The 13,308-nt window shown below is 35.3% G+C and overlaps 1 protein-coding gene across 1 annotated transcript in view; it reads left to right on the top strand.

Annotated features, from left to right (window-relative positions):
• The first annotated feature begins 3,790 nt into the window (after nt 1-3,790).
• The window catches only part of SLC9A6 (solute carrier family 9 member A6), a 227,520-nt gene continuing 218,002 nt past the window's right edge, over nt 3,791-13,308 (top strand). The window contains exon 1 of the mRNA XM_053699267.1: nt 3,791-4,098. Coding sequence (XP_053555242.1) covers nt 3,813-4,098 — 286 coding nt within the window. The 5' untranslated portion in view covers nt 3,791-3,812. The remainder of the gene's footprint in view (nt 4,099-13,308) is intronic.

Here is a 13,308-nt window from a genome sequence, read left to right as displayed (position 1 = left end):
ACAGTAAACCTTAAAAATAATGTTATATAATTCTGCACATAGTGCAGAATTATATAACATTATTTAAGTGCTATAGTTCTAATAGCACTTAGTCTTATGGCGCGGTCGGGCTGGGCTGTGACTATACAGCTGGCCCGATGCGCTGACTAAATATTACAGACCCGCTCAGCAGAGAGCAGAGAGCGGGTCTGTAAAAGCGCCATAATTTTTACATATTTAAAGGTAAAAAAGGCTATTAGAACTATAGCACTTAAATAATGTTATATAATTCTGCACTATGTGCAGAATTATATAACATTATTTTTAAGGTTTACTGTCCCTTTAAGGTTTATTTGTGTATTTTAAAGCTCTGATTTTGTGTTTTGAAGCCACAACCTAATAAAATGGGTTGAGCTTGAGGGTATAATCAGATCTCATTACTTTATCACATTGTGTACATATATCTGCTTCTTTATCTTATATCTGTCCATAAAACAATCACCAGTACTTGGAGAGAACAATGGAAAAATCAACATTTTATTACCTTATCTCTGCTATATCCCACTGGGAGTGTAATTTCTTCTGCTGGCTGTGTTTACAAAGCTTATCTATAGCTTGCGGCCACAAACTTTCAGAATAGGTGGGGATACCACAGGCTAAAACAACTATTTCAAATGCCGATATAAGGGCAAAGGAGCTACTTGTAAACAATTTAATACACTCCAGCAGGTAAAGTGGATCATTGGGAACAAATTAAAGGGGAGAAAATTTTTGAGTAAACTGTCCCTTTAAATTTAGCATTGTTTTGTGCTAAATCTTAAATAACCCCCTGTGCCTGAACACAGTGTTATCTATATGGCCCATGTGTAATGTCTGTCTCTTTGTGTTGAAAAGAGATTTAAAAAGCATGTGATAAGAGGCAGCCCTCAAAGGCTTAGAAATTTGCATATGAGCCTACCTATGTTGAGTTTAAACTAAGAATACCAAGAGAAAAAAGCAAATTTGATGATAAAAGTAAATTGGAAAGTTGATTAAAATTAAAAGTCCTATCTGAATAATGAAAGTTTAATTTATACTAAACTGTCCCTTTAAAGGGAAAGTCTACACCTATACAAACATTCGCCCATACCTTAGATCCGTTGCCAATTTTCATAACGCACCCCTTCAACCCTAACGAGTCAGCAAAACAAATAAAGTTATTTAAAATCAAAAGGTATATTTTATTCATTAAAAATGGCTGACAAACTCCGCCCAATCCCTTCTCCACCTACTTTATAGTGTTGTTTTCTTTCTAACTAACACTCGTGCACGTAGCACCAAGTGACGTCGGGACTATCAAAATACGCATGCGCATCTTAAAGGGATACTGTACCCAAAAATTTTCTTTTGTGATTCAGATTGAGCATGACATTTTAAGCAAATTTCTAATTTACTCCTATTATCAAATGTTCTTCATTCTCTTGGTATCTTTATTTGAAATGCAAGAATGTAAGTTTAGATGCCGGCCCATTTTTGGTGAACAACCTGGGTTGTCCTTGCTGATTGGTGGATAAATTCATCCACCAATAAAAAAGTGCTGTCCAGAGTACTGAAACCAAAAAAAGCTTAGATGCCTTCTTTTTCAAATATTGATAGCAAGAGAACGAAGAAAAATTGATAATAGGAGTAAATTAGAAAATTGCTTAAAATTGCATGCTCTTTCTGAATTACAAAAGAAAAAATTTAGGTTCAGTGTCCCTTTAAGCGAAGTGAGGAAGCGGAAGTCCGTCTGCACATCTGGAATAAAAATAAATAAAGTGTATCGCAGATTCTCAATATACTGACACATTACATTAACGGTCCCGTGATGAAAATTGCGTGAAACAACGAAAGCGCGAGACACAATTTTAACAAGTGATCCACTTTAGATTGGACCGTTAAAATTAGCACAGTGTATGATGTCGCAGAGCTGGGCGGCCATTTCTAACTGTCTAAATCTAACTTTTGATTTCAAATAACTTCAGTTGTGTCGCTGACTCGTTAGGGTTGAAGGGGTGCTTTATGAAAATCGGCAACGGATCTAAGGTATGGGCAAATGTTTGTATAGGTGTAGACTGTCCCTTTAAGATGGGGGTGACCACTGAGGGGGGGAGGGAAGAGAGCAGTTTGAGAGGGATCAGGGAGGGATCGGGGGTGGGATGTGTCTGGTGGGAGGGTAATCTATACACTAAAGCTAAAATTAACCCTACAAGCTACATAATTATAGAAAAAAATGTGTACTAAATAATGCAAACTAATAATACCCACTGATAAGTTTTAGAACAGGGGGGGGGGGGGGGGGTGCTATAGTGCCAAAACCAGAAATATAGTAAATTGTAGAGAGAGGAAAAGAAGCACCTTAATAAAGCACTCACTATGATGGTGTATCAATTCTCAGTTCTATTTACTGTATCTAAGTGAGTGCTTTATTAAGGAGTTAAAAATAGTAGAATACATGTCCCTTTAAGAAAATGTTTTTTTTTGTTGCTGTTTTTTTTCATTAAAAAAGAGAGGATATCGTAAATCATAAAGTTATGAAAACACAAATAGAGTAATAAAACATTTATTTTGCTATAACTTTTTATTGAGCGTGTCATTTATCACACTAAAGTTGTTATAATGTTACTGACAGAATACAATAATAGCAATACAATGCAGAATGTGTAATGTTCAATGACTTGACAGGACTTGAAATTCAAGAAAAAGAAATCAAACTGCCCTGTCAAAAGGCCACGGCTTTATAATTTATGGAACAATAATATGTCATGTGTAAAGCAAAAATACCATGCATTATGTGTAAAGTTCAATGACTATAAATGACTTCAAATAGAAGAATAAATATTTCATACAGCCCTGTAATAAGGCAATGGCTTTACAATTTATGTAACATCAACTTAGAAGTGATTGTATAGCGGTGCAAAAAAAAAAAAAACTCACTTTATTAAAGGAACACTGAACCCAAATTTTTTCTTTTGTGATTCAGATAGAGCATGCAATTTTAAGCAACTTTCTAATTTACTCCTATTATCAAATTTTCTTAATTCTCTTGGTATCTTTATTTGAAATGCAATAATGTAAGTTTAGATGCTGGCCCATTTTTGGTGAACAACATGGGTTGTTCTTGCTGATTGGTGGATAAATTCATCCACCAATAAAAAAAGTGCTGTCCAGAGTTCTGAACAAAAAAAAACTTAGATGCCTTTTTTCAAATAAAGATAGCAAGAGAACGAAGAAAAATTGATAATAGGAGTAAATTAGAAAGTTGCTTAAAATTGGGTTCAGTGTCCCTTTAAAGTTTGCTCTCATTACATAGATAGATAATATTTTACATCTACTTTTTAGTGTGGTTTATTTGGACATTTTTGTTTATTACACCTCATTGCATGTTTATAATTGTACGACTATAGTATTGTTTATTAGTCATGTACATTTGTGTATTAACCCTTTAATAACACTACTTTAGGAAATATTTTTTTATTGTTCCTTGAAAATACAAACATAGGAGCACCCTTTGAATTTTGAAATGTTGGGAGGTATGCCTTGGTGGTACTGGGTAATGTCAATAAAATACCAGTAGCCAACAGCTTAAAGTTAATATTCAAAATACTTTATATAATGTAGAAAATTTACGACAGTAGCAGCGTAACAATGGTAACAGTTGCTCTAAAGCAGGAAGCAGCAGGAGCAGTACAGGGCACGCATGAGTCAGCCAGCAGTTTGGGAGTTAATCCCAGCCCGGTTCCTCCTTCTAGGGGCGGGCTGACTAGGCTCTCCTCCCAGACTGAGTCCCATCTTCCTGCAGGAGCCGGCAGACCATGGCATTGGGTGGTAAAGGGAGGTTGGGGTCCAGGGGAAGGCCTCACGCTAGTGGGCCTTTGCCCACAGTGGTCCTCTTGTTGCTGATGGCGACACCCGGGCAGGCCCAGGACAGCGCCCTGGAGGAAGTAGTGACCGAGAAGCAGGTGGAGGCCAGTCACAGACAGGACAGTGCCAACCTGTTAGTGTTTATCCTGCTGCTCACCCTCACTATCCTAACTATATGGCTATTCAAGCACCGCAGGTTCCGTTTCTTGCATGAGACTGGACTGGCCATGATATATGGTAAGTACCTGAAGCTGAGTGTCCTCCTCTAGGGGTAATGCGGCACTAAAACGGTTAATAACACCCTGCTGTACGTGTCCCTATTGCGTTTGCCAAATCTGCTATGAAGTGCCTTGCCAGGTCTGCTACTTAATATACCACAATGCTACCAAAGCTTAATTGTCCTTAGTACCCCTGTCATTACCAGTATCACCACTCACTTGACAGCTAGCCTTAGGGCTACCACTCTGTCAGTCTGCCTAGATACTACAGACTACACCTTACAGGCCTGGTACTGCCCATAACTCTTCTGCCAGGTCTGCCACTTGTCCATACTACATCTACCTAATCTGACACTTTAGTTCACACCAGGCCAGACTGACAACACAACAACATGAATAACTGATAGACAGTCCACAATGCATTCATATTTATCACTCCATACCACCAATGCTTCTCGCTACACTACAAATACCAATTATTCTGATGTTGTCTATAGGTATCAAGTCTGACACTGTTCATATCACCTACTAGCTCTGTCAGTTATATCACAGCACAACTTTATATAGCACAGTGAGTCACACCACATAGTTTTGCCACTTAAACGTGCTTAGAATAGCTTCCAGGTCTTCCACTTGTTTCACATCATTTTACCAGGTTTGTAAGTACAATGCAACTACCAGATCTGCCTCTCAGTCAACATTACAACTATCAAGTAAGGTGCTTCTGACAATATATATATATATATATATATATATATATATATATATATATATATATATATATATATATATTTCTTAAACACAACTGTCGGATGTTGTCTCCTTTGTTATCCGTTCAGCAATACAGTACACAATGGCCAACAGATCTGCCTCTTTATGCCACTGCACATTTATGTCATAATCCTAATTATTGTTTTAACCTGTCACTGTAATTGTAATGCACTTGTATTCTTCCTATGTTCAACTCTAAGTGAGTTTTAAATTGGTTGGAGCAAATCATTTGTTGACACCTTCATATTTTTATATGGAGCACCTTAGAAGAATATTTGAATATTGCCTCTTTATCCTTCATTCTTTATGGACCTGTACATTTTGACAATCCAAAAGTTATGACTCTTATACAGATATCATACAGAGATTAGTCTGGACTCAATGCAGTTTTTGTTCTTGTTCCACACTTTCCATATGATTGATTTTGGCTCTTGTAGTTTTGAAACCTGTTAAACTTGAATACCTTGAGCAGTATTTTCCAGTCCTTTGACTAGTATGAAAATCTAAAGGCACTTTACATCGCAGAACAAATCTTGAATAACAATGTGAGAGATACACATACACAAAACATATTTTATTTTACAGCAAGCCATCAATAACAATCTCAAATAACTATGTATTGTAGTCAGTATGTTTGTCAGCATTTTATTTTTACGCTCATTAATCTCTTTTCCTATGTGCTTAACTCCTTAAAAGGTTTGAACACATATCCAAATTTGCACACTTTGAACGCCCCAGTCTCCTCCATATGAGGATATTGGAGCATCATTATATCATGATGTAAGTAAAGTTGCAGCTGGGGGGGGGGCTTTAAAATTGTTCTTGTGTCCCTATTATAAACCTCCTGATAATCCCTATAGAAAAGAAAACATGGTCAGTAGCACCCTTCTCAATTTCCCTTAGGTGTTTTCTAAAACTCTCTCTTAAGGTTCTGGCATTTTCACCTACATATTACTTTAGTTGCAATAAATAAATGACAACCTGTTCTGTACATCTGATGATGTCATTAAAAATACTCCTTTGTACTGGTGGATTCTGCCATCTTCACCTTTCTACTGCAATGACCAGCTTTGCTGAGATGACTTGGGGGGAAAAAGACGCTGCCCTCATTCCCTAGAAAATCCCCACATCATTCAAAAGTTTTTTTCTTTTTCATAAAGGCATTAAGTGCCAGAATATCTTTAAGATTCTTAGTCGTCTTGTATATAATGTGGTTTTGAGCTACTTCTATCTTTAAACACTGGATCAAGTTCTAGTATATGCCAGTGTTTCTTGCTAATATCCATTTTGCAGTGTTGTGAGTTATAATTGGTAATGAAAGGTATAATAGACCCCTCTTTCACTGCCCTACTAACACCCTTTTCTTTATATTCCAGTAATTCTCTTATCTTAAAGGGATAGTCTAGTCAAAATTAAACTTTCATGATTCAGATAGAGCAAGCAATTTTAAGCAACTTTCTAATTTACTGCTATTATCAATTTTCTTTGTTCTCTTGGTATCATTATTTGAATGTAAGCTCAAGAGCCAGACTATTTTTGCTTCAGCACCTGGGTAGCGCTTGCTGATTGGTGTCTAAATGTAGCCACCAATCAGCAAGTGCTACCCAGGTGCTGAGCCCAAAATGGACTGGCTCATATGCTTACATTCTTGCTTTTTCAAATAAAGATACCAAGAGAACAAAGAAAAATTTATAATAGGAGTAAATTCATACTAATCTACAAACCCTTCACCTTCAGGATGTCACTGATCCATTTATGCAGGTGACAGCTATTAGAAGTTTACTTCCTTAAAGTGAGTTCTCATGATGATCTTATTTATTACTTCTAAATTCTGATTCATTTGAGCTACAAAGTTTTCTAATACATTTCTTTCATCCTTCCAGGCAATCAAAATATTGTTAATATAATTTCTAAAAAGTACAAGGTTTGCTCCTAGTTCTGAAGTGGGGTTGTATTCTCGGCTTCCCACTTTCTCATAAATAAATTCATCTAACTAGGAGCAAAATTGTGTGTTATTAAGAAAGTTAGACCTCCAAGAGGAGGAAATATGGAAGCTAAAAGAGAAGCATTTTGGATTTTTTTAACTTGCGTACTACACGAGTACCATTGGGATTCAATGTTTAAGCAGATATCATTAACTTCTGGCAATAATATATATAGAGTAGTCTTTACTCCCCCCCACCTTTATTTTTCGCCCCCCTCCCATGAAAGTTCTAACTAGGAATAATACTACTTATTACTACAGTGGGGGCTTATGCCTAAACCCATATATATTATGAGCCCTATACTATTTCTTAGTGGGCAATTATTTGTGCTGCCATTGTAGTACAGTAATTAATTCCATATTTATTCTGTGGTAACTAAGCCCCCTTATGTCTGGAGACATATACTATGGCTCTGAGAATAATTGTCTGGGGTGTAATTTTAGTGAATATTTCTGGTAACCTAAAATTTTAGCTTATATTTAATTTGAGACATAGATCATGCCTTAGTGAGCTACATTACAATTGACTACAACCAATGATTCCTTTGATACCAACTTATTAATATATGATTTGATAATACTATATGGATATATATCATTCAATGTTTTAGGAGGTTATATTTTTTTCTTTGTTTACTCTATATGTTTCACTTTCTCTTTTAAAGGTTGAATGTAATTTTCACCTATCAGATTGCAGCTTTGCCTTTAAATATGTTTGAGTAGGGATTAGGAGACACAGGTCTATTAGTAAGGCGATGTATAGCCGAAACATGTAAGGCCGCGTCTCCTACCCTTCATTTTCATTTTATCCTGTTTTGGCAAGACACTTAATACATTTTTGGACTTTTAACTCTGAGCCCGCCTTCTTTGGTGTTTGTTAGCAAACCTTGTACCCATGGCTGTATCTTTTAAGCTGCAGACAGAATCTTCTAGTGAATGAAAAATAGTTACTATTCAAAATAGATGTTAAACTATCCAGTATAAAATCTGCCTGACTTTACTCTAGATAGTATCCAACAGACCAAGCTCATGTTTATTTGTGAACATGGAGGTGACCTCACAAGTCGCAAATATATATTCCTTTTACATTCAATATCTTCTAAAATCTTCAATATCTCAGTTGAGTCTTTACAATAAAATGGTGATACCCTAACATATTTCTACAGCAATCTTTCTACATACTGCGTCAGGTTATTGGTTATAGATGTTATACACAAAATGATCAGTCTGCCCGGGGGTGGGTTCTTTATATCCTTAAGGATTTTTGGTAAAAAATAGAAAACTGGAACTTTAGGGTGATCTATTAACAAATATTTAAACTCCTTTTTGCTTACTACCCCTTTGTTCCTAGCTTTATCAAGTAGCAGTTGGTGGAGGAGGATTTTCTTGCCAGTGGTTGGATTATTTAGTTAAAGTTTGTTTCCTTATCCCCCTGTAGTCTTTCAGCTTCTTGTATTTAAGAGGTATCCATAATTACCCCCCCCCTCCTCATCTTTTTGGAACTTTATAATAATTTATTTTTCCCTTTTTGTTAAATTGTATTTCAACTTATTATTAAAATAACATATTTTCAAAATCCATGCATACTAAATTTTCAAATAATTCCACACAGCATCCCTTTATCATGCACAGGGTACAATTTTGATCTAAGTTATTTAAATTTGTATCTCAGAAACCTTCACTATCTTAATATAAATAATTTTTTGGCAAATGATCTTTGGAAAACACAGTATATTGATTACTCCTTTCACCATCATGATTTAAAGCGACAGTCAACACCAGAATATTAGTTTAAAAAGAAAGATAATCCCTTTATTACCCATTCCCCAGTTTTGCATAACCAACACTGTTATAGAAATACACTTTTTACCTTTTTGATTACCTTGTATCTAAGCCTCTGCAAACTGTCCCCTTATTTCAGTTTTTTTGACAGACTTGCATTTTAGCCAATCAGTGCTCACTCCAGGGTAACTTCACGTGCATGAGCTAAATGTTATCTATATGAAACAGATGAACTAATGCCCTCTAGTGGTAAAAATGCATTCAGATTAGAGGCAGTCTTCAAGGTCTAAGAAATTAGCATATGAACCTCCTAGAATTAGCTTTCCACTAAGAATGCAAAGAGAACAAAGCAAAACTGGTGATAAAAGTAAATTGGAAAGTTGTTTTAAAATTACATTCCCTATTTAAATCATTAAAGTTTGTTTTTTTTTGGACTTGACTGTCCCTTTAAGTAATGCCTCTTCAAAGTTAATTTTCTTACCATTTAGTTCACATGTTCATAGGCATTTAAAATGTATTACATCTTTTGTGATCAGCTTCATCAGTGCTGAGTTCATACTTTGCTTTACTGCAATCTCATGAGATTTCACTGAAATCGATCAATATTTCATAGTAAACGTCTTTAAACTGAGGAGGGAAACAATGACTGTGCCTGTACATGTCAGATGCACACTCCCTTACAAGTCCTGGGACTAGCATTCTGATTGGCTGCTTGAAGTCCCTTTACAATGGGATGTGAGTACTGTGAAAATTTTGAGGTAAAATTATCTTCCTTTTTTTAAAACAGAGATTTTCAGGTGATATGTTCGAGTCAGCTTTTTACAGTTATGCTGCATCACTTTAAAGTGCTTAAAATTTTGGGCATCAAATTCCTTTTTAAAGGGATATGAAACCCCAAAATTTTCTGTCATGTTTCAGATAGGGCATACAATTTTAAACAACTTTCCAATTTACTCCAGTTTGCAAATTTGCTGCATTGCTTTGGCATTCTTTGTTGAAGGGGCAGCAATTAACTACAGGAAGCTAGCTGAATACATTGAATGAACCAATGACAAGAGGCATATATGCGCAGCAACCAATTTGCAGCTAGCTCCCAGTAGTGCAATGCTGATCCTAAGCCTACCTAGCTATTGTTTTCAACAAAGGATACTAAGAGAACAAAGAAAATTAGTTAATAGAAGTAAATTAGAAAGTTGTTTATAATTGTATGTTCTATCTGAAACATGAAAGCAAATTTTTGTTTGATATCCCTTTAAGTTCTGAAATTGTTTTATTGATTAATACCTCTTCTAATTTAAACAATCTTTTCGTAACCTTAAAGTGACAGTAAAGTCTAACTTAAACGTTCATGATTCAGATAGTGCATGTGATTTTTAGGCAACTTTCCATTTCACTCCTATTATCAATTTTGCTTAGTTCCCTTCATATACTTTGTTAAAGAGTAATCATTGATGAGCTCATGTCTTCAGCCATCTGGCAGCAATGTTTGCAACAATGTTTATAGCAATGTTATGCGTAGTTGCAAACTCTGTTTCCGCATACATTAAAAAAAAAAATGGAATCCCTGTCTACTAGGTGACATATTTATAGTGCCCACTTTATGAAGGACCCTAGCACCCCAAAGCACACACTTCAACGGGCAAGTGACTATTTTGAAAGAGGAAAGGGCACTCTTTTGAAAGAGGTCATGTGCCCAGGTGGCTATCTGCTGATCACCTTACAGGACTATAGACCTATTGATGAACATCAGGGGGTTGGTTAATTGTCTATTTTGACCCCACAAAACGAAGACAGACTTGAGATCCTTATTTCAAAGGAGCAATTCTGCTCTTTCAAAGGATTAAACATGTGTCCATCCAGCTGCCAGGTGACTGTCATATTAATGACAAATATCTCATGGCATTTGTTGAGTTTTGGGAGGTCTGTTAATTTTTAAGAGGCTCTTACTACCCTCCTCACCATGAAAATACATAAAAAAGACCCTAAGTGAGATCCCACAATTCAAAGAAGGGGTTTCATATCCTTATAACTATCAAACTGTCCCTAACTGCTTGTCTCATTTTCCTGTGTTGTTGATGTTATAGCTCATAGATAGATCCATGTTTCTTTGAACTAATTAAATAATAGGAACTAAAACAAATGGGAGAGCTGAATGAAGGTATGTGATATTTTGTGAAATGCTATATAGGATGGTATTAAGTGGAAGTATTTTAGGTTTAGTATTTCTGTAAAGATTTTTTTGCATAGCTGGGTAAGTTTGGACAAGGATAGGTTAAAGGGACACGAAACACATTTTTTTTATTTCATGATTTAGAAATAGCATGCAATTTTAAACAACTTTCTAATTTACTTCTATTATCTAATTTGTTTAAATATCAACTTCTCTTGATATCCTTTGCTGAAAAGCATATCTAGATAGGCTCAGTGGTGGCTGCACATAGATGCCTTGCTATTTCTTCAACAAAGGATATCTAAAAGGATATCTAATGAATGAAGCAAATTTAGATAATAGAAGTAAATTGAAACGTTGTTTAAAATTGTATTCTCTACCTGAATCATAAAAGAAAAAAATTGGGTTTAACCTACCCCTATGGGAAATCAGACTTTTTGTTTAATTTTAAATAATACATATTTATATTTTTTATTGAACAGTATTGCAATAAAATCCTAAATGTTAGGAAGGCGAAAATATTACGCTAAATATTGGACAATAAAATGTGTTTTTACCATTTCCTCCTAGAAAAGTATTCAAAAATGTAATTTAGTTTTGATTTTATATGATCGTGGTTTCCTTTATGGTGGTATTCCAGGAAACAAACTATTTTTTAAATATGTTTGGTCTGTTGCTGAAAAAAAATAGCTATGATTTGTGTGGGTACCTCGGAAAGTTTTTATTATTTGTCTAAATGCAATGAATGCCAAACAGTTAATCTGCAGCTCAAGTGTTTTAAACGGCCTAGCACTAAAAGGGTTTTAAAAGTGGTACATTATTTAGTTTTTATTTTAAGGGGGGGTTGCTGATTTTTAAAGAGAGAAATAAAAAATAATATTTTAATGTTTAAAAAATCTTAAGATGGAGCTGCTGCCATTTGGTTCACTTTGTAAGGTCATCTGTTTCATGATTGGTCATAATTAAGTATTACAGTGTTTTTTTTTTTGTTTTTTTTTTTGTTTTTTTTTTCTGTTAGACAGTATATATTAACCCTTTCGTGACTGGGTTATAAAGTCTACATCGGAGCAACTGTTCACGATCGCGAGATTTCAATTATGGGATCGGGTCTGGGGGGCGTCCCTATGACGCTAGGAACGCCCTCCAGACCTCGTTCAAATCCTGCAAGCGCAGTAGGCTTCAGGACAGCTGTTGGCTATGACGTTGTATTCCGTCATAACGGCTTTAAAGCCCAGCGCCGTTGTGACGGAATACAACGGCATAACGGCGGCAAAAGGTTAAATTGATGATCATTAGCAACTGTTTTGTTATAATTGTTTAATCATGCACCTGACTATATGCCTACAAAATCCATGATTTTGTAAAAGTGTAACTAGAAGAATTGATGCTGTTTTGGAAGCAAAGGGTGGTCTGACCAAATATTGATTTGGTTTAGATTTTTTCTTATGTTTACTCACTTAGAATTTTGTTAATTGATAAAAATAAACTAATTTCTCATTTCTATTTTTGAAAGCTTTCTTTACTGCATTTATTCACACCTGCCTAAAACTCTCTCCTCTTTTAAAACCCACCATTTACCTTTTTTGGAGGAGCCAATCTGGGCTTTAATCCATAGACAACAAGGCTAGTCATGGTTATAATGTTAGTATAAAGTGAATTGTTTTGCATTTGTTAATTGATAACACCAATTAGGGCCATATATGTAGCAGGGTGCACTTGAGACTTAGAAATTGGTAAATTTTCAGAAATATATTACCCTTTTAAAGTCTACTCAGTCATATTTTGTCCAACTGACATTTCAATGGTTTACAATTTACAGCATACTTTAGTAATCAAGAGCATGAGTTTACAATGGAATTTGTGAATGTACTAGTTCACTTTGGAAATGCAGATAAACTAGAGTTTCCTAACCTCACATCCATATTACATATACTGAGTATAAAGAGTAAATATACTCTTTCATTTGGCAGTTACATACACTTTAATATGTATTGGCTTCTGGTCTGAACACTTAAGCCTCAGCACACTTCAGTGACTGTGTTTTTGTAGAGCTGACTCTAGACTGTTTACCTGTAAAGGGACATACATCTGCTTTTGTCTGTTTAATTTTCCAGACAAAGTTACGCATGTTAGAGATTGCTTGTCACCACCTTCCTGATAGGTGATTCAGCACTTTTGTTTTTGTTGTTTTATTATGAGTGTTTTATTTTATATTCGCCGAATAAATACACTATATGGCCACAAGTATGTAGATACCTCTACTAATTATTGATGACAGGTTTTTCAGCCACACCCATTGCTAACAGATACATAAATTCAAACACATAATCTCTGTAGACAAACATTGCAGTAGAATGGGTTGTAATGAGGAACTTAGTGACTTATAATGGGGTAATGTCATAGGATGCCACCTTTTCCACGTCAGTTTGGGAAATTTCTGCCATACTAGCCTGTATAAATGCTTTAAGTGCTATTGTAAAGTTGAAGCATCTAGGAGCAACAACAATCCATCCACTATGTGG

Source organism: Bombina bombina, chromosome 1, assembly GCF_027579735.1.
Source record: "Bombina bombina isolate aBomBom1 chromosome 1, aBomBom1.pri, whole genome shotgun sequence".
NCBI lineage: Eukaryota > Metazoa > Chordata > Amphibia > Anura > Bombinatoridae > Bombina > Bombina bombina.
This window is presented reverse-complemented; position numbering and strand designations above follow the sequence as displayed.